Consider the following 25,300-nt stretch of genomic DNA (forward strand, 5'->3'; position numbering starts at 1 on the left):
TAAAAATAGCAAAAAAAGGACAGAATTATAGATTCTAATCTATATATTAAAACATCTGCACGTTCCTGTCACAAATTTTAGAAAAAAAAGCAAAACACTTTTTTATATTTAACAAGACCTCTAACTTTTTGTCACTTCGATACACAGCTATAAAATTAAACAAAATATGATGAAAACAGGCTTTTGCATCAATAAATTTGCCTTTTATTTTGGCTGTGGCCAAACTAGACACTCTTCAAAAGTACTTTATTTATAAACAAGCAACTAACATTTTTTCCCATAATTTAAATTTTAAGACATATATTAAAGTTATATAAGTGGAAGCATATTTATTCCGTATCCTCCAAAATAAACACTTCTATCAAGGGCTTTTTAAGATACTGTATAAAAGCTAATAGAAAACCAGAACTGCTATATAAACATCTCATATTTAAATTTTAGAGATCCTGAATTCCTTTACTAAACAACAGGAACCAAATGTAAAAAAAAAAAAAAAATAAAGATCACACAGAACACGCTCAAAGTGGAAAACAAAACTTTAAAAACCCCCTCAAAACCAAAGCAACTGAAGAAAAACTTGGGAGGCTACTTAGACCGAAAACATTTTATGGATTCTTTATAATACCTAGTACACTAGGAAAAAGGTTAGGGTTTCTTCAAAGATGTTGCACAAGGTTTTGATTTAAAGTGTGTAGAATTTATCATCATAGCACAGAGCAGAATCCCAGCTGGAAGTGAGATGGCTGTGACCCAGCTGAGCTGGTTGCCACCTTCCCTCAGAAAGCACACTGAATTTTAAAAGGCTACAGCTCAACTTTCAGGCTGTTGTGCAGAGGAATCACTGGGGAAACTTAGGAACCATTCTACAAAAACACGTTCATATTTTATACACACAGATTTTTTTTTAAATTATATAAAGGGTACTTAGCAAGGCTTTATGTTTTTCTGATTTTTAAAACCAGGTTTAAGTGCAATAACCATTTCATTCTGAAATTGCTTCTGGTAAGAAAGAAATTTATAGTTTTATTAGGTGGAATAAAAAAGTCAGTAAGTGGAAATGTCACTATTAAGCAAGTACCTTGTTTTAACTGCAATGCCACTGAAAGAGTTTAACTGATACTCAAGCAAATTAACCTAATCATACTCAGCCACAGTTTGCCTGAAAGAGGACAAAAAAGAACAACATGTTATTTTCAGAGGTGTCTAGTAGCAATTTTAGATCATAAGAAAAACGAAGCAGAAGAGGCTTGAAACTAACATTGCAATTTTTTTGGTAGCTGAAAAAAAATCAGGGGTCCATCCTGAGCTGATTCTTTCAAACTTCACTTACAGGAAAAATAGTTAAATATCTGTTGGGAAAAAAAAAAAATGATGGCACACTTGGCTTTCACTGAGAAAAATCTGGTGTGTGCCATCCTCAGATTCTTAGGAGTTACACTTGTGCTTGATTTTGCTGAATCTCAGCATCAGCTTGCAATTCTACCTTTTGAACTCGGGATACTGAGAAACCAGTTACACGCATGGTTACACATGGAATTCAAGCCTCACTCCTGCTGCCCCTGAAACTGGTGACCAAACTCCTGCTGCTTTCAGTGGACACGGACTGGGCTCTGACTCAGCAGTGTGGAATTACATCCCCCTTCCGCCAGCCCTGCAGGGGGAACGTTGGTCAGGATCACAAACACAGTTTGTGCATCATTTATGTTCACTCTAACCCACCACCCCTCCACTAAGTTAAAATTCTAGCAAAAGAATTTCTCGCTGTTGGTTCACCTCCTACTTCTGGGTAAATATTTCCTTGACTTACAGAAAAAATTGGACCCTTACTATAGCTCCTGGTAAATATGTGTGATCCTACTTACACTAAATGCTCCAGTTGCCACTTGAGGTAAAATAATGGAAGCACACAGAATATCTGCAGCCCATTATTACCACAATTTTCAACAAATTGGAAAATTGCAACACAGTCACATATGAGTAAAGCGGCAGAACTATGGACCCTTACTATAGCTCCTGGTAAATATGTGTGATCCTACTTACACTAAATGCTCCAGTTGCCACTTGAGGTAAAATAATGGAAGCACACAGAATATCTGCAGCCCATTATTACCACAATTTTCAACAAATTGGAAAATTGCAACACAGTCACATATGAGTAAAGCGGCAGAAAGAACTACTCTATATGCATTGTATCCATAAAATGCAGTGATTGTAGTGTGATTTTCTCCTCTGCTTTCAGCTGGATATGTACGCTTAATACAAATTTCAAATACATACTTCTTCATTTATACAGGTGTCTATATAAATATTTACATTTTTAGGTTTTGTTAAAACATATCTTTGTACTTCATGGCTGAGCTTATTACTTGTGTTTAGAAACACAATTCATCTCCTGTCCCTTAACGAGCTCTCTCTTGTTGATTTAATAGTTATACATTCCTTTGTAGTTAAAATTACAAACAGTTGTACAAATAGTGGAAACAAAACTATGAAACTTGTCTGACATCCATTCAACCTCAGTTCATGTTATAAACAGTACCATTTGCATTATGATGGCTGTTACACAATGACTTCAGCTACCCAAGTATCCATAGGAAATTAGTCTTTGGGACATTATATAAAGCAAAGTACCCCCTCTCTCAATTTTCCTTAGAAAGTTATAATTAAATGGCTGAAAGCAGGCTTGCTGCTACTTCTTATATAAAATCTTAGTAATAATATTGCTGACTTTAGAGTCTATTTTAATTTGCACAAGTTCCATACAACAACAAAACAACTCTATGTTCCCTTAAAATAGCAAACATTCGTATCCAATAACATCAAGATTACTCAAACTTGAGGTTTATTTGTTATTGCTAAAGGTTTCTAAGACCTAAGTCAATACAGCAAGACACTCCATCCACTTCCTCCCAAACTGCCAGTGCATGGCAACCACTTACATGGAGCTTGTGTGTGTTGGTTTCTTTTTGAAAAACAAATTATGACGTTGGTTACAGTATTTCACTACTATAAGCTCACAGTTAGAATCCAAATTGTTGTTTCTCTTTCGTTTAATATGTGACTTTATATATAATACACACACACACACCAACATCACGGGATGAAGATCCATGCATACAATCCAGATGCAATTGTATTTCAGTGTCAAAAGAAATAAAATAAAATTTATTCTGTTACTATTAGATCCCAGACCACAGTATTTTAAATTACTCTGCTTTCTACCTACTAACCAAGTTATAGTTTTCCCTAATCTCCACATCCAAGCAGCATCACAAATTCCAGATTTTCCATCATCATCATCATTTTGATCCTCTTAAATTTGTAGTCCATGTGGCAGGCCTCTGAGATCCTGAACACAGCCCCCCCAAACCAGCTCTGCAAGGGTTCTCTTAAAGCTAATTGTGTGTCTGTTCGTGGCTCCAGAGACTGAAAGCCGTCTTGAAAGTCCTGTGGCAGAGCTTGCACATGTACTGTCTCTTGAAGGTGATTGCCGAGAGCGGCGGGGCGTGGTAGAAGAGCGTGTCCGACTCCTGCGGCACGAACAGCTTCTCAGTAGTACCGGAGCTTTCCGGCAAGCCCGTGGGGCTGTCGGGCTCCAAAGGCTGGATTTTGGGGAGTGGAGGGGGTGGGGGTAAGGGTGGGGGTGACGGGGAATTAGCTGGTGGACATATCTCAGGCTCCTTATTTGTGGACTCCTCTGCAGCCTGGGACATGTGGGACTGGAAGTGGCTCCAGAGGCGGAAATTCGTTCGGAAGGCCTTGTTGCACACGTGGCAAATAAAGGGCTTCACGGAGCACAGGAGCTCCTGGTGACGCTCCAGCTGCTTGCGTAAGGTGAAAATCTTCCCGCACTTTTCACACGGCCACAAACTGGGATCTTTCTTGGAGACTACGTCCTTAGGTTCCCTGCTCGTTTCGGTGACCTCGTCCTCTATATCATCTGCAGGCTCTTCTTTGATCTGGATTTTAAACTGCTTGGAAACACTTAAGTCTTCAGGCAGGCATGAAGAGTCTTCAGAATCAAAATTGATTTGTTCTGACGAATCACTGAACACGCCGTCCTCCTTTGCAGCAACAAAATTGTTCATTTTATTGGATTCCGACTGCGGAGGCAGCCGTGACGAACTGGTGACTTCTCCATTGTGATCCATGAGAGGCAAAGAGAAGTTCTCTGATGGAGCCATTGTGTTCTGATTGTGAACTTCAACCTGATGACGCCAGATGCTGAAGGATGACTTGAAGGTGCGCATACACTCAAGGCAAGTCAGCTTCTTGTACTCACACTTGCTTTCATGCTCGTGCTTCAGCTCTGGAGAAGAAAACCTAAGGCTGCAGTAAGGACAGACAGTGGCGTTTCTGCAGAGTCGCTCGTGGTTTCCCTGCTCAATAAGTGAGGAGAGCTTGGCATTGCAGAGACGGCACTGATAAACCTCCTTGTTTTCCACTGGGCTTTCGATGTGAATGTGATCTTTCTGCTTAGGAGCCTTATTCCCTCCAATGGGTTTCTCCCCAGGGTGCATTTTTATGTGCTGTTTGAACTGGGAGAGGAAACGATAAGCTTTCCCACAGTAGGTACAAATATAGGCTCCTTTGGTTCTCGACCTTAAATTCCTTTTGATGACTTGTTGTGCTTGGGAAGCTGACTGGCCCTGAAAGCTCTGCTTGCCACGTCTTAGTTTCACAATCAGAGCTTTTTTGATTTCTCTCTCCCTCACTATATCAATCAGTTTTCTTTGGAATTTTTCATCCAAAAGGGCATGTGAACTGGAAGCTGGTGAGGGATTCTTCACGATTCCATGCTGTGTCTGGCAGTGTGTCCACACTTTGAAATTGGTGTGGAATCTCTTGTGGCATATGTCACAAGCATAGGGCTTCTCTGGATTGTGATACATGTTAACATGGCGGTGAAGACCCGCGGTCGATCTGAAAATTTTAAGGCAGTGTTTACATTTAAATTTTTTATTTGGTCTTGCTTCTTCCATCTCGCTGTATTCATCTTTACTGACATCAGAATCAGGGAAATCGGCATCAAGGTGCGTGGGGCTCGAGCCTTCCTCGAAGTTCTCTTCTGAGCCAGGAGAACCCTGCTCATCCGCCTTCAGCTTCTTGAACGGCAGCCTCCTATCATCCTGGAACCTCCTTTTGGCTGGAAGTCTGCTTGGTTCCTTACGGTCATCCTCAGTTTTAAAAGCAAAGTCTTTGTTTGCCGATGCTGAAGCATCACCCACCGTGACTCGTATGATTTCAGCAGGATCTGAGAGGGGACTGCTGGGCTCAGTTTTGATCCGCACCTCCGAGAGAGGGGAAGCGACCTCCCGATCCGTTGACTGAGAGGCACTGAAGGACCTAAGGCGGTGTGGGTGTATTACCTGTGGCTTCTCATCCAAGGCCGACTTCTCCGATGACTCTTTCGAGGATGACTTTTGGGATGCAACATTAAATGTCTTCTGGGAATCGTTAGTTCCCGGTGAGGAGCACGAGGATACCTGTGCAGGTTTTAGGTCAACAGAAGGTGAGTAAATAGGAACCTGGCTGTCCATGGACAGTGACCTTCGAAGGAGACTTTTTACAAGGGGCCCACTTCTGTCAATACTTTGGTTTTCTGGGCGAGACCCACTAGATGGGATTACCAGCCCTAACTTGGAGTAGTAGAGCAAATTCCTGTCCTCCCCTTGACCGTTTCCTTTTCCTGCCTCTCGCAACAAAAATGTGGAATCCCCTGCCCCACGCAGAGACAAGACTGGTGGACGTGGTCTTTTCAATGACATCTCTGCAACTTTTCCTCTCAGAAGCTGAGCGCTGCTTCCTGGCTCGCCGCTTGCCATTTCTTTCTCTGCTAAAGACATCTGAGGCAGCACCATGTTCCTTTTCACTAAAGCACCTCTGCTCTGATCCTCCACAGTTCCAGAAGTTTCATGAACCTTTGTATAGCTCACAGGGCCTTCTTTCAGCCACCTCCTTTCAGTCAGTGATAAGTTGTGAAGGGTTTCAGTTGGTTTTGTTACCTGTGGTCTGCTGCCAGCTTTGACAGCTACAGAGGGTGAAGGTTTAGGAGTATGGCTTAAGTCGTGTTGTGTTTGATTTACGCTTTTCGCTTGTGCTTCAATTCTGTTCTGACAGACGATGACACTTCTCTTCTGAGAACTACTTTCATCTTCATCTTGGTAGAGTATTTTTTTCATAGGACAAGATGGAAAAGGAGCTTGAGGACTCTTGGAAACAATATTTGTAAGAAAAGATATTCCAAGACTGTAGCCCAGTTCTTGCACAGCTGCGAGGCTGCCTTTCTCAATGAACAAGGATGAAGAATAAATGTAGTTCAACACATTATCAAAAGCATCTGGCTCACAAAAGTCGAGCTGAAACACTGACTGAGACTCATTCTCCTTATTTGTGAACAGAGTCTGGAAGTATTCACTGCTGGCAGCCAGAACATTCTTGTGAGCTCGGAATTTCTGGTCTCCTACGATCAGCAGAACGTCACACAGCTGTCCCTTGAGACGCTCCTCGTTCAGGGTGCTCAGGAGGGAAATGGCATGTGCTGGATTTATGTAATGCAAGAGCCCCTCCATGATTCTGATGTCCCTGAAAAAGAACAACAACAACAAAGCTGTAGGTTGCCTTATATGAATTGCTGGAGACAAAGTAAACACATCTCCTGTACTTTGTAAACTGGCTAAATCACCATCAAAGAGCAATTAAAGAAACAGCTTGTGTGGAGGAAAGGTTTGGGACTGAAACACTGCTGGTAGCTCCAAAAAAGCACAGGAATGGGAAGAACCAGCCTATCTGCCCACGCTCAAGTATCATTTTAATTGCTAATCTTACACCAAGAATATTAAACCTAACTAACTGGGGGATGGATGGATGGATGGATGGATGGATGGATGGATGGATGGATGGATGGGCTGTGCTCTCCTCCTGTAATACACCTGTCCACAGGGAGGAACAGTTCAATCATTTCACTCTTGATCATCTCTTTCTCTGCTTCAGCTTTATGAAGATCTATCTTGACAACTGGATTGATAAACTCTGGACTCTGGGACCAGGTATATAAAGCTTAGTTATAGCAACTCACCTTTCTGAGCCTAAGCAACCCTGACAGACTCCTGCTGAGGAGCCAAATTAAGGGGGTTTTGTTGTCACTTTTAATAGGATGATGGAAAGGGCATTAATACTGGGAAGGGAGAAGGAAACAGCATTATTGCCCGTAATCTAAATTCATCATGTTTTACTTATGCTTAATAAGTGCTGTTAATATCTACTTCTAACTGTATGTGTCCCCTAAAACTGCACTGGCAGGATCTGGTTTCTGGGAAATGTCAGTTTTCACTGAAGTCTCCCTGCATTGCTTTGCTCAGGATGAAAAGCAATCAGAGAACTGAAATCCCTGTTTCATTCATTAGCATCAGAGCACTTTATGCCCACAACCCATATATCTGAGGAACAGTTACCCTTGGCTGCATCCAAGAGTACAAAAGGGCAAATTAAGCTGCAGTGCAGAAATCTCAATGATGCATGTGATTCAAAACACTGCCCACTCCATACTGCAGGATGCCTTGATGACTCAATATGCTGCTCCTGATGAGAGCTTAACAAAAGAAGATAACCTGGTTTTAAGTAAAACAGAGAAATTCAATGGCAGGAGCTGCAATTTATATATCTGTGCACAAGAACATACACAGAGAAATCAGCAATATTACATTCTCTTATTTTTTCATGGACGCTCTCTACACTACCACCATGGTGGTTTAAAAACAAGTCAATGATGTGTCTGTTAAAAGCAATTATCTTACTTTTACAGCTGATTTGAGAAACTACTTTTTATTTTCATTTGTACATGATACATGCAACTACAACAAAAAGGTTTCACTTTTCATCAGCCAACAAGCAAAACTGTAAAGTTTATCAAAATAAAAAAAACAGTACTGAGAAGCTATAATCCCATGGTTAATAAATGAGGATGGTAAATCTTAAAACTAATGGGTATAAATAAGTGATCAAAGTCTAAATTGGTATTATTGAGAAATGACTTAAAGGATGCTGCAGGCAGTGTCTTAGGGCACTGATCACATCAAGGACTGAGCTACCACTTCTACACCTAAAAATACCAAATGAGTTCATAGTGACATGGCAACAGCAAAACCAGAATGCTGTTTCCTCATCAGATCAGTCTTTACTGAGTATTTCAGTGCCTTGAAGTGTCATTTCATAAACACTAATTTATCCTTAATTCACCTTAGATAACTATAATGCATAATTCCCCCACACCTCCATCTATAAAAAGCAGTGAAGTCAGTCTCAATTTCAGAAAGCAATCTGGTTTGTTTTGCTTTCTATGTTTTACTTAAGACTGGGAGGATGGAGGTGGGGGTGTGAGGATGGTGGTTCATTACCCCCCTCCTTTGTGGATGCCAGTGCAATTTAAAGTGGCAGAGTGTGGCTGGCCCTAATCCAGTTTCATGGTCTGAACACCCATGAACACTTACAGAGTTGTAAGTGCTCCAGGAGGGCATCTTTCCCTTCACCTGGAAATGAGTTTGCAAATTCAAGTGATTCCTCTGGGATGCAAGTTGCAGAAGGGAAATGGAGGCAGCAGATCAACAGAGCTCAGGAAACTTTGACTGTGGTTTAGACACCCAATAGAAGCTGCTGCGTACCCACACTTCAAGATCACAGTGGAAAGAGTGTATTAGTCAAATGTTTTGAAATATTTTAAGATCTTTCATTTTAATCTGCTTTGCCCTTGTGTTTTTAAAATTGGCAGAGTAAACACCATGTAATTACTACGTGTCCCTCTGCCCACGTAACCCAGCAGTGCAGTGTACCCAGGAGAGAGTGGTGTAAAATCTGCAGGACTAAAGCAGAATCCAGCAGTCACCCATCCTTCTGGCCACAGCTCCCTTCTTCATTCCTACAACAACTTCAATTCATCACATTAAACACCACAGACACAAACATCCCTCCAGTCACGCACGGTGCAATTTAACTCTGTCACTTTAACAGGAACCAAGGCTGCAACGTACACAAATGGCAAAGGACCAAATCAATCCTCCAAAGGCAGCTTTAATCCTGGTATTTCCTAATTCAAGGGCTTGACTTTCAGCTTAATAGCCTTTAGACACAACAGGCAGAAATTAAACAAACAATAGCAAAAAACACACCAGAACTGTTTTGCAGAGCCATTTTAAGACATTTACCCAGATCATGTGAAAGCCTGAAATATTTAGAAGTAGAAAAAAAATCAACCCAAGGAATACCTGAGTCAGAGTACAATGTGTTAAAATTTCACTACATGAATACTTTTCAATAACAAAGTTGATCCAAGTCATCCCTGCTCTCGTGTTCATTTTACCTGCACCCTGCAGGTCACTTCTCCTTCAGCTGTGCCAGTACAAATATTTGCAGGCCCGTATGATGTAGCAGAACAGACAATAAATAAACACCCAACATTATTTCTTTTCAAATGCTGGTTGATTTTTACAGTGAACCACATCAGGAACTATTGCATTGGCATAACTGAAGAGGCAGCAATAGGAACTGCCACAGGAGACAAGAACTGGCTCCCCAAAGCCAGGGCTTGGCCCCACGCAAAGGCAGCCCTGGCACCCTGCGTAGATACACAACTCTGGCAGCCTCCTGTAACACCAGATTTGGTTCCAGGTGTTTGAGCACTCCTACTTGTCAGTGTTAGAAATGAGAAGCTTGACTCAGCCAATATATCAAGAAGTAATTCAATTTATTAATGAATATGGTAAGGTATGAGCAAAAACAGCGCTGGGTACAGTGGTGGGGGTTTTCCCTTCCAACTGCACACTGACTGCTGGGCTTGCTGGTATTTATTGATCATATTCATGCATATTCATAAGATTTCTCAGCAAATTTTTTATTTCCAATTTTTTACATTACAATTCTATACGTCAGGATTGTAAATCTATGATGGTGGTGTTTGGTTCCTTTCCAATTTCTATACTCTATTGTGATCTATTCCAGGTTTCAATATCCCAGGATGTACATCCCAGGATGTGTATCCCAGATGGTGGGGTCCAGCTTCCAGATGGGGGGTCCAGCTTCTATTTTCTAGGACCATTAATCCATGATAGTGATGTCCACCTTCCCTTTTTGAAATCATTAATCAGTGACATTGATGCCCATCTTCCTTTTCCAGGATGTTTTCACCATTTCATGAGGAGCTTGGGATAGGTTCACTTCCCTCTTTTGTTTAAATCCCTTATATATTCTAAAGCCACAGTTTAAAAATCCTTAATACAAAGCAACATTCTAAAGCTATAATTCAAAGGTTCTTATTACAAAACAGCTTAAGTCTTATAATAGCTAATTGCAAACAAAAGGTTGGTTCAAAGGCCTTCTTCCATGCTTTGTTTTCCTCGGTTGTTTATCAGGACTCATCTTTATAACTGTCCCATGGCCATGTTCCACACATTTCACAATTACAATTACACAGGTTACCTTTATTTACCTAACACGAAACAACAATTGTATTTCACATCAGCACTAGATTGTTTTGTGATTAGCTACCTAAGATCTTTTCTCCAGATAATCTGCTTTTATTCTCTCTAACCCTTTTTTTCCCCAGCCACCTTCACTACTGACTGGAAACAAAGCTTTCTTCTTTTCTTCCATGATGTTCAGGTGACATCATGGAAACAGCAGGAGCACATCAGGAAATCTCCCACCGCCTGGTGGCAGGGCCTCAGCTGGTCCTCAGGAGGAACAGTGACTAAGTTTAGACTCCAGACCCAGAAGGGCCAGTGCAGCAGGAACTTTTGGGAGGCCACAAAGAGATTTTAGTGTCAGCCTTCACAGAATCACAGGATGGGTCGGGCTGCAAGGGACCACAGTGGGTCAGCTGGTCCAACCCCCCTGCTCCAGCAGGGCCATCCCAGAGCACAGGGTTGTGTCCAGATGAATCTGGAATACCTCTAGAGAGGGAGACTCCACAGCCTCTCTGGACAATCTGTCCCAGTTCTCTGTCCCTGCACAGGGAAGAAGTTCTTCACCTGCTCAGGTGGAAGTTCCTGGGCATCAATTCTGCCCATTGCCTCTTGACCTGTTTCTGGGCACCACGGAGCAGAGCCTGGCCCACCTGCCTCTTGACCTGTTTCTGGGCACCACGGAGCAGAGCCTGGTCCACGCTCTTGCCACTCCCCCTTTAGATATCTATACACATTAATGAGGTCCCCTCTCAGTCATCCCTTCTCCAGGTTGATCAGGCCCAGCTCCCTGAGCCTTTCCTTGTAAGAAAGATGTCCCAGTCCTCTAATTCCCTCCTTCAACAGCCCTCCACTGATCCCAGAAAACTAGATTTCAAAAGCCTAAGTACCATATTTGGTATAACATTGTTTTTATTTTATATTTTGAACAAGGACAGGAGAAGTTGCCTCTACTATTTCAAAATAACTTTTGTAAAATGAAATCTCAGGAAAGCTCTTCACAAGGGAAGGGTGAAAAAGCTTAATCTTAGACCCAACAGTTTCTTATCTTCAACAGCAACCTCCCTTTGAAGTGGTAGCTCCCCTTCCTTTCCTCTCACATCTCCTCCCAGCCCTGTGCTACTCTCCCCTTCCTTTCACCAGCTCTGCTGCTCATTTGATCTCCCAGTGAGCTGATTCAACTCCTTAAAATTAAGCAGGGAACTAATAAACAAAATCATTCCAGATTTTTAGATCTGTTTGCTATTTTCTAGGACAGGCAGCTTAATCAGCTCGCTGAGAGGTCAAATGAGCATCAGGGGCCAGGCAACTGCCCATTCTTTGTCAGCTTCCTCCATCTGAAATTTCACCTTTAGAAATAACAGAGCCACCAATTCTACAGCTAAAACATTCCAGAAAGAATCAGGCAGATATTTAGGTGTGGTTTCACTGCAACAGCTGCACCCTCAAATACATGAGCAACAAAGAGATGCCGATGTTGCCTTCTGACTTCCACGGTAAGGAAATCTCTGTCAGTGAATGTCCATTAACAGCGTGCTGGGGTTGCAGTGGGAAAGATGATGTTCTGAAACCCTCCTTGAAATGCAATATTGCAGCAAGGAGGTGCCAGGGCTGTGAGAAAGTGCAGGTGGAAGCAGAGAATACGAGGATGGAGGAGGAGGAAACACAGAGAGACAGAACAGGTTTAAACACAGAAAACACACAAGAAACATGGCAGGGACAAACCCACTAAAGAAAGCAAAGGAATGTGGATTATAAGACTCAGCCAAAAAGTACAAGTGACTTCCTGGGGCATCCCTGGAAAGTGCAGGAATATTGCATTCATTTGAGTGCTTTGCTGAGGATCTGATGGCTCTGACAATTCTCGTGCTGTTTCAGATGCCAGAAGAGTAGAAAGTTCCCCTACTTGTCTGTCACAAGTCCAGAAGAAAAAGGAACTTCCACTGCTTAAGCTTCCACTCAAGGACCCTATGCTGGATTTTATGATTTGAGTTTGACAACAGTTTATAAAACATCTCTTCTCCTATCAACAGCCTTTGCAACACAGATACTCTCCCATACCAGATACAGATGTACACATCTCCTTATATACCCCAAAACCTGTAGGTACAAGCTGCAAACCCACATAGGAATATTGTTTGCATTTCTACAATCTTTTTCTACCTAAATACTTAAATAATCTCTTGCTGCAAGTCTGGGGGTTCTGTCTTCCTGGATTTAATGAAATGAGATCTCACTGCTGTTGCTGTTCTCCACTGCAGACAGCACTGTGAACTCTCCCTGTGAAGACAAACGTTTCCCATTTCCAACAGGTCGGCAGCACAGAGACTCACTGGTATGAAGGCAGGCATAACATCACATAAATAACATGCTTGCTAGTGTGTGAAATTGATGGACTAATTTCTACCTATCTATCCTCCACACATATAAAAGCAGAAATTTAGGAAGAGAAAAAGAAGAAATTTTATAATCATCGATTTACAGAATATTTGGGAAGGGACCTTGAGGATCACCCAGCTCTACCCCCCTGCCGTGGGCAGAGACCAGGCTGCTCAGAACCCCATCCAACCTGGCCTTGAACCTTCCAGAGATGGGGCAATCTGTGCCAGTGCCTCACCACCCTCACAGCAGAGTCTTTTTCTAGTATCTAATATAAACCTACTTTCAGTTTGACTGTTCTGCAGCCTTCTTTGCCCTACACTCTAGACAGATAATTAGCAGCTAATCTGACACAAGACATGAAATTGCCTCAGAAATTAGAGGCTACTTTTCACATTCAGATCATACCCTCAGTTTCACGTTCTGACACTTAAAATAGCTCCCCCTGACGTGCAGCAAACTCCAGAATGTCAGAACACAAAGCTCCTCTTGTCATTCCCATTCTTGTTTACAACCCAGCAGCAGCTCAGGGTGCAATTTCATCTTACTCTCAGTCTGAGGCATCGCTCCTGCAAGGAGCAGCCCGTGTGTCCTCCTCCTCCTCCGAGGAAGGGCTGCCTGTGCCGGAGCAGGGAGCGGATCCAGGGACAGGATGGAAGAGACGGGGCAGGGAAATGCTGGCTGGGAGCTCTCAAAGTTCTTCCTGAAACATTTAGTGAAGATTAAATCACATCAAACAAAATTTGCTATTTGTCCTGGCCTCCATGACTCGACTAAAAGGTGTGTAACTCGGCCTCCAAATTGCTGTAAACTAAATCAAAATAGTAACAAGTTTTAAAACACCTTTCCCTAGGAATTCTTCATCCTTCATTCCCTTGAAGTGTTTGTTTTGTAATGCAAAATACAAAGCAACGTTTGCTTTGTAATGTTGCAAATATACTCTCTGATGGGACAAGTCTGAAAGGCTTGATGGCCAACAAATTTAAACACCTACAGAAACCTCATCCCCAGAAATACTTCTTGTCACTTTTTTTGGTAAGAGATGCATGAAATCTGAAGAATTGTAGACCAAATGTGTACACTTGTACTATTTCTACACATTGATTTTATTGGCAATGCTGAAATATACTTATCAAATGGAGCAATATTCAGTCACCTGATTTACTAGATGAGACACATTAAGTGGCCCAGTTCACATTAAAAAGCTGTCTACATACAACTTTTAATTTTGGTGGTGTAGTAAAAATGACAAACCCTAATTGTGGTCATATTTCTATTACTATAATGGTGCTTTTTACAGGCACGGTGTATTTTGGATGGGAAGAGAAGCCACACATCCCTATAAGGTACTATTTTATTAACAGAATAGTTATTACACTAAGGTTTCTTTAAGAAAATGAGACATGAGGGGGAAAAGTCATACATTTAATCTGAAAAATGCAGAATGTAAAAGCTGAGCCTAAAAAATTCCAAGTGAGAAAGTTATGATTCAGGGAATTCAGGTATCTTTCTCCCACTGAAGGATCCAAAGAAAATGTCATCACCAATTCTGGCCAAGACACTGGGAAGATGATACAGGACAGACAACAGCCATTTTACCTGAGCTTTACCTTAAGAGATTTACAAGCTCATGAATAGCATGTGGAATATTTTCAGTTTACTCCAGTCCACAAGCAACTGAAGGTAGGCTATGCCTTACATAGTTAAAAAAGTTAATTTAAAAATCCAGCTCCACGAACAAGAGCTGTATTTTCTTTACTCCTCAGAAGTATTTATGAGAATTGAGATGGTCATATTTTTACTGGAATTCCAGGAAATTTGGCCCTTAACCTCAACAGCTGAAGGACTGTACTCAGACTTATGTCTTGGTACAGAATAAACAAATTCCTTTTGGTTATGACAGAGTGTGGCAGTGATTAGAAATCACTAACTCTGCTGCTTTTCCTTCCATGGCTCATAATTTACATTAAAAGGGGCTCTGTGACAATATTTACTGTCCCAAGTACTCTGTTTTTTAGAAGTGCTCTGAGGATACTCACAGATGTGTCCAGAGCAGTCTGTGAGGGGGTGGATGGGACACTCACTGTGCCCTGTGTCACAACTGTCCCTGCAGTAACCACAACTTGTCAGAGGTTGATGAGAATGAATTGCAACCTAAATGTTACTCACACTGTTCACTGAGGTAGGATAAACCTTGGAGATTAATGCTGCCAGACAAAAAAGGGAAAAGCATTTCTTCCTTTGTAAAGAATGTAATTTACTTGTATGCAAATTACTACCAAAGAAAAAGTTTTGTGGCATTTAAAAAAATCTATTTTTGGACAAAGGATTTTTCATGTCTTTTCATCACAGAGTACATGGAGAGAATTTGCACAAGAAGGATGTGGTGTTTCACTACAACTCAGAGGGAAAACCCCTCCACAACCAAGGCCAGGGGATTTTAAAACTTATATTTGTGATGGACAGCAAGACTGATGAACTGATGGGGGTGGAGATGGAAGGAGCTTAGGAAGACTGAAGACTCACCCAACGCTTTCTTTCCTTGTTCACAAAATATGCCTGAACTGTTCCAGAGCAGCAAAATACAGAAAGTACTCAATAAGAAAAGACAACAAATTTCTTTTTATTTCACTGCTGATTGAAAGAAAATATAGGACAACTGGTGTCTTTAATATTATCAGTAGGGAAAAAATGGAAACACTACAGTACAAAGACTAATATTCAACTACAACAAATATTTGGGAAGGAACCCCCCTCTGCACAGAACACCTATTTTAAAGCAGGGCATATTGCAGTCTTTCCATGACTCTGCTGCTTCTGAAGACTTTTGCTGCTTTCTGAGGATCTCAGATCCTTACACGAGACAGATTTCAAAATGAAGGCGCTCGGTTGCTCAAAAGTTTAAGGAGAGCTGAAATTGTTGCAACTGCAGCATGTGACTCAGAGCACAGCCCCTCCCAGTGCAGAGCGAACCAAGGGCTGATCACAGCCCAACTTCCTCTCCCCTCCCAGTCCACACCGGGTCACACACTGAAGTTAGCACCATTTCGCACATAAAGCAAATTTCAAAACCCTGAAAGCTACAGAGGGCTGGTTTTTAACAGTAACTGCTTCACATCCTGAAGCTCACAACAACTTCAATACAGTAAGAAAGCTCAAGGCTTTGTGCCAAGCTGTCCTTTTAAATCCACAGGCTGATCTACGATCTGCCCCTAACTAATTTTGAAGGAAGTGTGATCAGCCATCACTACAAAGATGATCAGAGCACTTAATTCTCTGTGTGCAAGTATTCTCTAGCATCACACACAAAAACCTCCACGAGCTCAGAAAACCTAATTTCTCAGTAATATCCAGCTTTTGCTGATCCAGAGGGCTCTCAGTGTGAGATGGACGTGGCAGAGTATCACCCTGGCACTTGGAACCTACACATGGGAACAGGAGGCACAAAAGTTCACATTTATCACTGAATGTACAGCACAAAAAGGACTTTGGGAACTTCCTAAAAGCTGCTGCCTGCTTTATATTCAGTAAGAATACTAAGGTGTTCTAAAGGGTAAGTTACCTTGAACACTGAAGCAGAATCAGGGGAGCTCACAAGTGGTGAAATCCCCAGGGAATCCTGGTCTGGCTCTGCAGCTGAAAACTCCAGAGCTTCTAATTTGTGACATCTCCCTGCAAGCCTCTCCTGAGAACATGTAAATGCCAGCTCTTGAAATGGTCATGATTCAGTCACGATGGGTGGACCTTCCACAGGTAAACAAAATATTCTTTAGAAATTACAACTCTACAGCATATGGGTGAAACACACATCTGAGAGAATGGATGTAGGACTCCTTCCACCCAAGAGATGGCCACATAATTTGGGGTTTTTTGCTAACAAGGTTTATAAAAACAGTTGCTTAAACTTGCTCCAAACTTCCCCTCAAGAGGATCAGCAAAACGCTGGTGGAAAATTTTAGTCAGAGCACTTTGTCAGTTTGAGCAAAGTCAGAACAGAACACTAAACCTACACATAAAGCAGTACTAGATTTACCTGCAGTGTGCATTTACCACTCCTGATCTAACATCAAAAAGACTTCCTGTACAAAAATACATTTAAAAAAATCTAGTTTCACATTATTTATCTAAGGATAAAATATTAATTTTAATTTAAATATTCAGTGTATTCACAAAAAGCTCTGTTATTGTGTAATTCATCACAATCTCTTCTTGTATGTACAGCCTACCGACCTCTTACTTCCACTGGGAGTCCAACTACAAAAAAAAAGGAAGAGCTACTAAAGCAATTGCTATTTAATTATTAAGATGAGCTTACTCAGTACACACACATTCCACAATTATTTCCTGTCTAATAGTAACTCCTTGGAGTTATTCTTCTGTTTATTTACACGAGCCTCATCCAATCTGAACATAAGATCAGCTTGGATTTTACAGAGGATTATAGCAAGGTTCTTTCTGACAGCTATGACCAGGTAAAACACCTTCACAGGCACAGCCCACCACTGAGGATTTCCCCACCTGGCTGTGAAATGTACCTCATCCTTCTAATGAATAATCCAGCCCAAGAGTGCTCGGAGCAGCAACTCCACGCTTTGTTTACTGGAAGGGACCACAGTGGGTCATCTGCTCCCACCTCCCTGCTCCAGCAGGGTCATCCCAGAGCACGCAGCACAGGGCTGTGTCCAGATGGTCCTGGAATATCTCCAGTGAAGGAGACTCCACGCTCTCTCTCTGGACAATCTGTCCCGGTGCTCGGTCACTGCCCAGGAAAGTTCTTCTGTTGAGGTGGAACGTCTGAGCATCGGGTCCCAGGCACTGCCGGGCACCACCGCGCAGAGCCCGGTCCATGCTCGGACCCGTCCCCTTCCTAGACTGACAGACATCGATGCTGTTTGGTACCTGCCTGCACTCACACGCGGGGACCTCGCTGAGGGGGAGACGAAACGCGCTCTCCCTTCCAGACACAGCGGGAGGAGCCGTGTCACCGAGCCACGGCCCTCCCGCGCCTCTCGTTCTACAGCTCGGGCGGCAGCGGGGGAAGAGCCCGGAGCCGCCGGCGGAGGGGAAGCGCCGGTCCCTCACAGCCCTCGGGCGGCCGGTCCTTCTCACACCGGTGCCTGGTATCCCTCACCCCACCGGTCCCCAGCGTCCCTCACACACCGGTCCCTCACGCCCTGGGGCGGCCGGACCCTCGCGGCCCTCACGCCCCGTAGCAGCGGGTAACGGGCTCCTGAGGCGCCGCAGCCCGGAGAAGCCGGAGGATTGCGCGCCTCTTCCCGCTCCGCCTCTCCCCGCCTTCCTTCCATCCATCCATCCTTCCTTCCTTCCACCGCTGCCGGTCGCGCTCATGCGCCCTGAGCGCTTCCCCCGCGCCTCCCCCTCGGGGCTCGGGCCCAGGCGGGGCGGGCGATGTGGCGGCGGCGGCCGCGGCACCTCCCGCCCGCTCCGGGCGCCTGCGCCGCGCCCCGCCAAGGACGGGGGGAAGAGTTTCGTAACCGGCGCATGCGCGCGGGAGCCGCATCCCCGCTCGGTGGAGGAAGGGGGGGGGGGGAGGGGGGAAAGAGAGGGGGGGGGGGGGGGGGGGGGGGGGAGAGGGGAAAAAAAAAAAAAAAAAAAAAAAAAAAAAAAAAAAAAAACCACCTCAGAGTTACGTCAGGAAAAGACGGATTTGTGCTCGGGGAGACCCGCGCGGCGCGGGGAGCCCCCGGGACGGGCGCGACACGCGGGCGCTACTCACCCTGTCCGCCGCCCCCCCCTGCTCGCCCCCCTCGGCGCCTCCGCTCAGGGCTCAGCCCGCGCTGCCGCCGCCGCCGCCGTGATTCCATCCATCTTGAATTTGACGTCATCCCACAACCGAGGGATGAGGTCATCGCGGGGAGCGCTCGTCACGTGCGCGGCGCCGCGATTGGNAGGCGGGGGGGTACGGGGAAACGGAGCGGGGACGGCAGCGGGGATCCCCTGCCGACCGACCGCCAGCGAGCCCGCCCGGCCGGCCGCCTTCCAGCGCGGGCAGCACCGCCCGCAGCGCCACGGCCGCCGCCCTCAGCCCGCCCCGCCGCGGGGAAACTGAGGCAGCGGCCGCGCGCGTGTGGGGCGGCTCGCCGCGGGGGTGGGGACACCCACACACACCCACCCACACACACCCACACCCACGGAGGGACAGGTCCCTGTGGCGGGGGACAGAGCGGTTTGGGAGGTGCCGCTGTGGTAACCCCCGGCCTGTGTGCTGCGGGTGTGAGGGGGAACCCGCCTGCAGCGATTCGGCGAAATTTGTGCTTGTTTCGTCGTGAGCTTTTTATCGTGGTGGTTATTATTGTTGTTATTATTGGGGTTTTTAAGGTGTGGGGATAAGGCCCAGTGTGGTCTGTGAAGAAGCGCCGTGCCTAGTGCCGCCCAGTGTCCCTCACAAGCCACCCCCCCGAGCCCCTCACATTTCTGTCCCCCTCAAAAGCCACAGACTCCCCCAAGCCACCCAATATCCCATTCACTGCCCACCGACCCCTCCCAAGCCACCCAGTGTCCCTCAAAAAACACCCACTGTCCCTCAAAAGCCACCCCTGTCCCCCTCAAAAGCCACCACCATCCCACTCACAAGCCACCCGCTGTCCCCCAAAGGCCACCACTGTCCCCCTCCCAAGCCAGCCCACCACCCTCTGTTGCCATCAGGGACACACATGCCCAGATCCCGGTGAGTTTTGGCTCAGCTCCCTTTGTAACTGCTGATTTGGAAAAAATTATAATGGCCATTATCATTGCTTCAGGCTGGCTTCTCATCGTGATTATCCGCTTTGAATTAAATACCTGAATGGGGCTTTATGTGTCAAAATGCAAGTATTAAAATAGAAATTAAGAATTACAAGATTTCTCTTGTTTTTGTTGAAAGCTAATCTGGCACGTTATCTTTTCATTAAGGACAGCTCTAGAGATTAGCATCTAATCCCATACATGTTTTCAGTGTGCTTTCAGACATCCCACCTAAATCACAAATACTCTGAGGCAGCTGTACAATCCCTGGAATGTTTTTAGGGATGCTTTTAAGCGTTTTTTTGGCCAAGGTTTTGTTGCAAATGGGCTAAAAGGAGATGTACCTTACTGGGTCTGGCTCCTTTTCCCCCTCTCCAGATCTTGGGGGTTTGTTTTGTCATTGCTGGCTCTTTTGGTAGCTTTGGAAACTTGGGAAGCTGCTTGTGAAAGGAGTGGTTTTTTTTTTTTCACTCAGGGACTCGTGCCCTGACGCGAGTGTGGCTTTGTGAGCCAGCACAAAACCCCAGCAAGCTTTTTGGAAGAGTTCCCTGCTCTGGTTTGCTGTGCAGACAACTGCTCTGGCACGGGGGCTGCTGTGGTGATGGGAACAAACAACTGGGAAAGCACTTCCATCTGTTCCCATAAACCAGTTTGTGCAGTGAGGCTGGCTCTGCTGCCAGGGGAGGATTTGGGGAGCTAACCTGAGCTTTCTTCTTTTTATTTTATTTATTTTTTTTTCTTTCTCCTCATGTGTACTAAGTTACTTCTCAGCCAAGCAGAATCTAGTTGGTCTTGCATAATTTCTTATCTGTGCTTCTCCAAAAGAGCCTGTGACACAGGTGGAGGATCTCTGTCCCAGAGCTACCCTGCTGAAAGGTGGTCTTGCACATGTGTGTGTCTTGCTGTGCAGGTATTTATTACCAGTATTTTTAATTTATCAGGTTCCCTAGTGAAAGTGCAGCCGGTAGAACAGAGCCCATGCAGTGGCTTGTATAATTCTGCTGGAGCAAGTCCAAAAATTGATAAGAGGACTGGGGCACCTCCCCTGCAGAGACACGCTGGGAAAATTGGGGTGTTCATCCTGCAGAAGGTTGTGTGCAGACCTCAAAACACCTTTCAGAATCTGAAGAGACTTGCAAGGAAGCTGGAGAGGAGCTCTTCATCAGGGACTGGAGTGACAGGATGGGGGGAATGGGTACAAACTGGAAAAGGGGAAATTGAGGTTAGATATTAAGAAATTTTTCACTTTGAGCGTGGTGAGGCCCTGGCACAGGGTGCCCAGAGCAGCTGTGGAGCCCCTGGATCCCTGGCAGTGCCCAAGGCCAGGCTGGACACTGGGGCTGGAGCAGCCTGGCACAGGGGAAGGTGTCCCTGCCATGGCAGGGGGGTGGGACAAGATGATCTTCCAACCCTTAATGTTCTATGATTCTATTTTGTCATTCTTACAAACACAGGATTTGAGAAAATTTTGAATGCAATCCTCCAAGATTTTGTGATTCAAAAAGACATAATCTGGCTGTATTTCATTATTGAGCCTGATTGACTTGTTGTTATTAAAGTTTATGGATGCCTTATACCCTTGTAAATCAGATTTTTCTTGATCCTAATGAAATCTAGGGAAGAAATTAATTCAGTAGAATTATTGGGGGTTTAAGTTGTCTCTAAGTAGGTTAATTTTGTCAAATGTACCATTCCCAATTATTTGAATGTATTCTGGTTCTTCAAGATTAGCTTGTTTATGAATGCATTTTCCAGCATTTCTAATTTTAGATGCTTTGATGGGGGGCTTAATTTGATATATTTTTCATCTTTATGTATGGTTGCAGCTGTTATTACCAGGTGCATGTTTGTTAAGTATAAGGTTTGTTCTCCATTTGGAGTATCCAATAACTGCTCAGATTAACTTTGGATCATACTTGCCAACAAGCTTTATCGCTGGAATTTTGTTAAAAACTGAACCCCTGAAAAATGTAGGATGTAAAGAAACTGTAAAGAAAATGAAGGATGATTATACATGGACATTGTGAGCAAATTAACATGTAAAAGCTAAAACACTTGCATTGCTTGAAAGCATGAAAATTACTGGTTTTCATCGTGTAAATATTGCAATAAATGGCCAAGTTTTGTACTCTGAATTGTTCGGTGGTTTTGACACTAACATTTTCAATGTAAAAACAGTGGCAAAGAAGTCATATCCTGGAGATAATTGTCTTTTTTTTTTAGATCTGTAGTTTCAGCTCTTATACATGTAGAGAATCTAAAATTTTCTTTAATGAAAATTTGTGTGATTAATTTAAATCTAACGACATCATGTTCTTTTCCTGCAGAGAGCCTAAAAGCAGCTCAGATACCCTGAGGCACTCCTCTATTAGCAGCTGGGAAAGAGTTTTGCAGAGAGGAGTTTGGTTTTGAGGGAGGAGAGAGGATAAGGACAGAAGAAGCAGCTTCATTTCCATGGGGGAACCTTGACTAGATGGAGATGCTAACATTTTTCTTCTTGGTAAATTTTCTTTGAGTTTTCTGTCCCTGTGGAGAGATCTGTTCTGTCCTTTGGTGGCTTTGGGAGTGTGTCCTGCTGGAGCACCCATTCCCCCTTGGCAGTGGGGCTTCTCCAGCTCCAACTTCTCCAGTAACCACTGTAAAAATGGAAATGCAAAACCCCAGGCACGGGGGTTTGCCTCTTATTTCTCACCAAATCCTCTAGAACTGATTATTGCCAGGGACATATTGCAGAGGGAGATGGTTAATCTCTGAAAAACTGCCTTCTGTCTCTGTGCCCCTGAAAAATCTTACCAGTGGGGCAAATGCTGTGGCTGTTACCCCATTCCTTCGGACACCAGCTTCTACCCCAGAACTGCTGGGATGTGGAGCACAGTTACCTGGGATCACAGAACACCCGGGAGTGAACCCATTCCTGTGAATGCAGAAGATGTTCCTGGGAACTCCAGAGGTCTCTCTTTATTGATTCCAAATATTCTGCCAAAACTTAATGACTTGCCAAAATGCAAACAGAATTTTCCACCAGTTTCTCATTGCTGACATCTGTGCACGATAAAGGGTGCCTGGATTTTTATTTATTTCTTCTCATGTGTTCAGATGACACTTCCTATAACAAATACTAGCAGGTAAAGTAAGGAATCTTGCTTTTTCTAGTTAAACCTGTCACTTATCTTGTCATGAAAATAGAGACACTTCCCAGTATTCAGAGGGAAAACCAGACAGTGAGATACACAATGTAAACTAAAAAAAAAAAAAGTGAATTAAAAAAAAAGTGAATTAAAAAAAATTTGTTGTTTCCATTGCTGGTGTGATACAAGACACACAGACAAGACTCTTCCTGAAGATGTAAATTCCTTACCAGGAAAATAACTATAGTACAAAATAATGTAAAACTGCCTTCATTCCTGGTATTGCTTCTGAGTGCCAAGTCTTGAGCTTTTTTAGCTGTCAGCCTCATTCTCCTGCAAATAGCACAATCTAGTTAATATTTTCCACTTGGAGCCCACATGCAGCAGCTCGGACAGGTTCAGATAAATGGTGCCAGACAGTGACAAGCTGGGTGGCAGTATTAACCTAGAAAGCTGTTAAATAGCAAGAAACACATCCCTGTTTAAAAAGGTGATTGTTCCACAGGTTGCACAATGATTCAGAGACAAATAAGCCACAGGTATTGGTGTGTGGTTTTTTTTTAAGTGAGCAGACAGTCATGGGTTACTATGATTAAAGCATAAAGAAGCCTTCATTTGCAGCTAGGAAGGGGTTGCAAATTCGTGGGTATTTCTAAAAAACACGTTGATGAAAAGCTGCAGGAGCAACTGAAATAGAAAATCTGTCACAGCACAGCAGATACGGTGCAATTTTGTTTTAGCAGCTCTCCCAGCTCTGTGTAACTTCAGCTGGAGTTTGGTGTCTGAGCCTTCTAAAATTAAAATCCTGAGTATTCTGATTACAGTGGAAGTGTGTAAGAATATTAAAAAGTGGCTTTGGTTTCCTAGCTACAAGTGTGTTCATCACAGCTCATTGTGCATGTAAAGAAATTCAGGAAAAACCAAATGGAGGGATGGATGATATGGCAAGCATTTTATTTTCTGCAATTCTGTCCAGTCAATGAGTGCAAGCAAGGAAAAGGAAAAAAAAAATTTAAAAAAACCCCAAAAGAACCCTGGTGCGTATTAAAAAAAAAAACAAAATAGGAGGACTTATGTTTTGGTTCATGTTTAACAAAGTTAATTTCCAGGAAGAACAAACGGAATGATAGTGCAAAATTTTGCTTTAGTACAGTAATTCTGTTAATGTCCTGCTTTCCTGTAAATGTGGCTTTGGGGATTGAGTTTCTTGGCAGAAAGCAGCGTGGCTGTAGCCTCAGTTCTTGAGAAGTTTCATGTAAGTGAATCAGAGAGAGCACCAAAGAGCTATTAGGGCTATGGTACGCTGGAAAAGTGAGCTTGATGCTTTCATTCCTCAGTATCAGTCAGTTTGGCCTCAAATGAAAATCTTCTGGGGTCAGAGATTCCACAGAGATGGACAGCAATTTCCAGAATTTCAGCCAGTCCATTTGTGTTTGTGCATTGCTGAGATGCTGGAAAAGTGTGGTATATGTTGAGTATGTGGTTTTTCTTTTCAGCAATTGTATCCAAGTGTTAGAGGTGATTTGTGGTAGGTTCTTGTCAAGTAAAAAGTGAAAAAGTTAGGAAGGAAAGGTATTGGCTTGCTGAAAAAAAATATGTTTAATGTCTTTGTTTCATCAGATAGTGCCAGGGTGCCAGGGTGTCACTAACCCAATTTTATTTCTGATGTCAACATGCTGGTCCTTAGATGACAAAATGTGTCTTTCAAGGAGAATTTGCAATTTTTAACAACTTCAGACTTACTCTTGTGCCTTTCTGTGCACTACAAAGATATGCCCATGGTGTGAGATGAGGAAATAACACTTGCTTTCTGGTCATGATCAGCACTTCTGCCCTGTGACAGCTGAGGGACAGCTTTGCATTTCTATGGCCTGGGCCCTCTGACTGATGTCATCTCCACACGGATTTATTCATCACTGAGGGGAAAGCTCAAGTGGCAGAGCAAAAATAGCCAAGATACAGAATTATTGATGTCTTTATGTTCAGGCTGCTGACTGAATTTATTGTCGATTCTGGACTGTAGAATTACATTCTATGCATGATGAATTCAGCCCCCAAAAGAGAATGAGAATTTCTTTAGGAAGTGTTGCTTTACAGTTTTGAAGGACAGCAGCAGAGCACTGGAAGAGGTTTTTTTGCCTGACCTGCTCCTCTGTCAGTTTAACACTCTTTCCCCCAGCTCCCTGAGGCAGTTCATTACACAGGAGCCAGTGATATATGGACAAGAGAGAAGCTGATTGCCTCTCCAGAACCAGCATCCTGCTGCATCCTGCTGGGGACCAAACTGGCTGTAACATGTTAAATTCCAGGGATTTGGGAGCTACATGTGCTTACACAGCTCTGTGTGTACATAGAATTTTGAATGCTGAGTGTGAAGAGACAAAATGTGTCCGTGGCATTACACAGTTGGCTTCCCCTCTCTCAATTATACCAATGACATCTCTCCAATGTCTTTTTTCTCAGTTATGTTCACAGAGGTCATAGCTCTGGGTCACATACAACAAGAATATGTCCTGGAGAGCCACAGCACAAGGGTTTCTGTTTGAAAACAACCCTGATGGTAAAATCCCACACATGAGCTGCACTGTTTTGTTT

The 25,300-nt window shown here is 43.7% G+C and overlaps 2 protein-coding genes across 2 annotated transcripts in view; one reads left to right on the top strand and one right to left on the bottom strand.

The window, feature by feature from the left end:
- Window positions 1-2,016: 2,016 nt before the first annotated feature.
- ZBTB21 (zinc finger and BTB domain containing 21) lies at window positions 2,017-18,747 on the bottom strand. The gene is made up of 2 exons (XM_041399766.1): window positions 18,571-18,747; window positions 2,017-6,585 (listed from the first exon to the last, which is right to left on the bottom strand). Exon 2 carries the CDS (start codon window positions 6,570-6,572, stop codon window positions 3,396-3,398), a length of 3,177 nt encoding a protein of 1,058 aa, XP_041255700.1. The 5' UTR covers window positions 6,573-6,585; window positions 18,571-18,747; the 3' UTR covers window positions 2,017-3,395.
- UMODL1 (uromodulin like 1) overlaps window positions 11,929-25,300 on the top strand; it is a 76,844-nt gene continuing 63,472 nt past the window's right edge. Inside the window, exon 1 of the mRNA XM_041399715.1 lies at window positions 11,929-11,950. Coding sequence (XP_041255649.1) covers window positions 11,929-11,950 — 22 coding nt within the window. The remainder of the gene's footprint in view (window positions 11,951-25,300) is intronic.

Source organism: Onychostruthus taczanowskii, unplaced genomic scaffold (genome assembly GCF_017590055.1).
Source record: "Onychostruthus taczanowskii isolate IOZ18803 unplaced genomic scaffold, ASM1759005v1 scaffold17, whole genome shotgun sequence".
NCBI lineage: Eukaryota > Metazoa > Chordata > Aves > Passeriformes > Passeridae > Onychostruthus > Onychostruthus taczanowskii.

Bases quoted from the DNA above. Each gene is read 5' to 3' on its own strand.
- ZBTB21 (XM_041399766.1), bottom strand. From the start codon at position 6,572: ATGGAGGGGCTCTTGCATTACATAAATCCAGCACATGCCATTTCCCTC.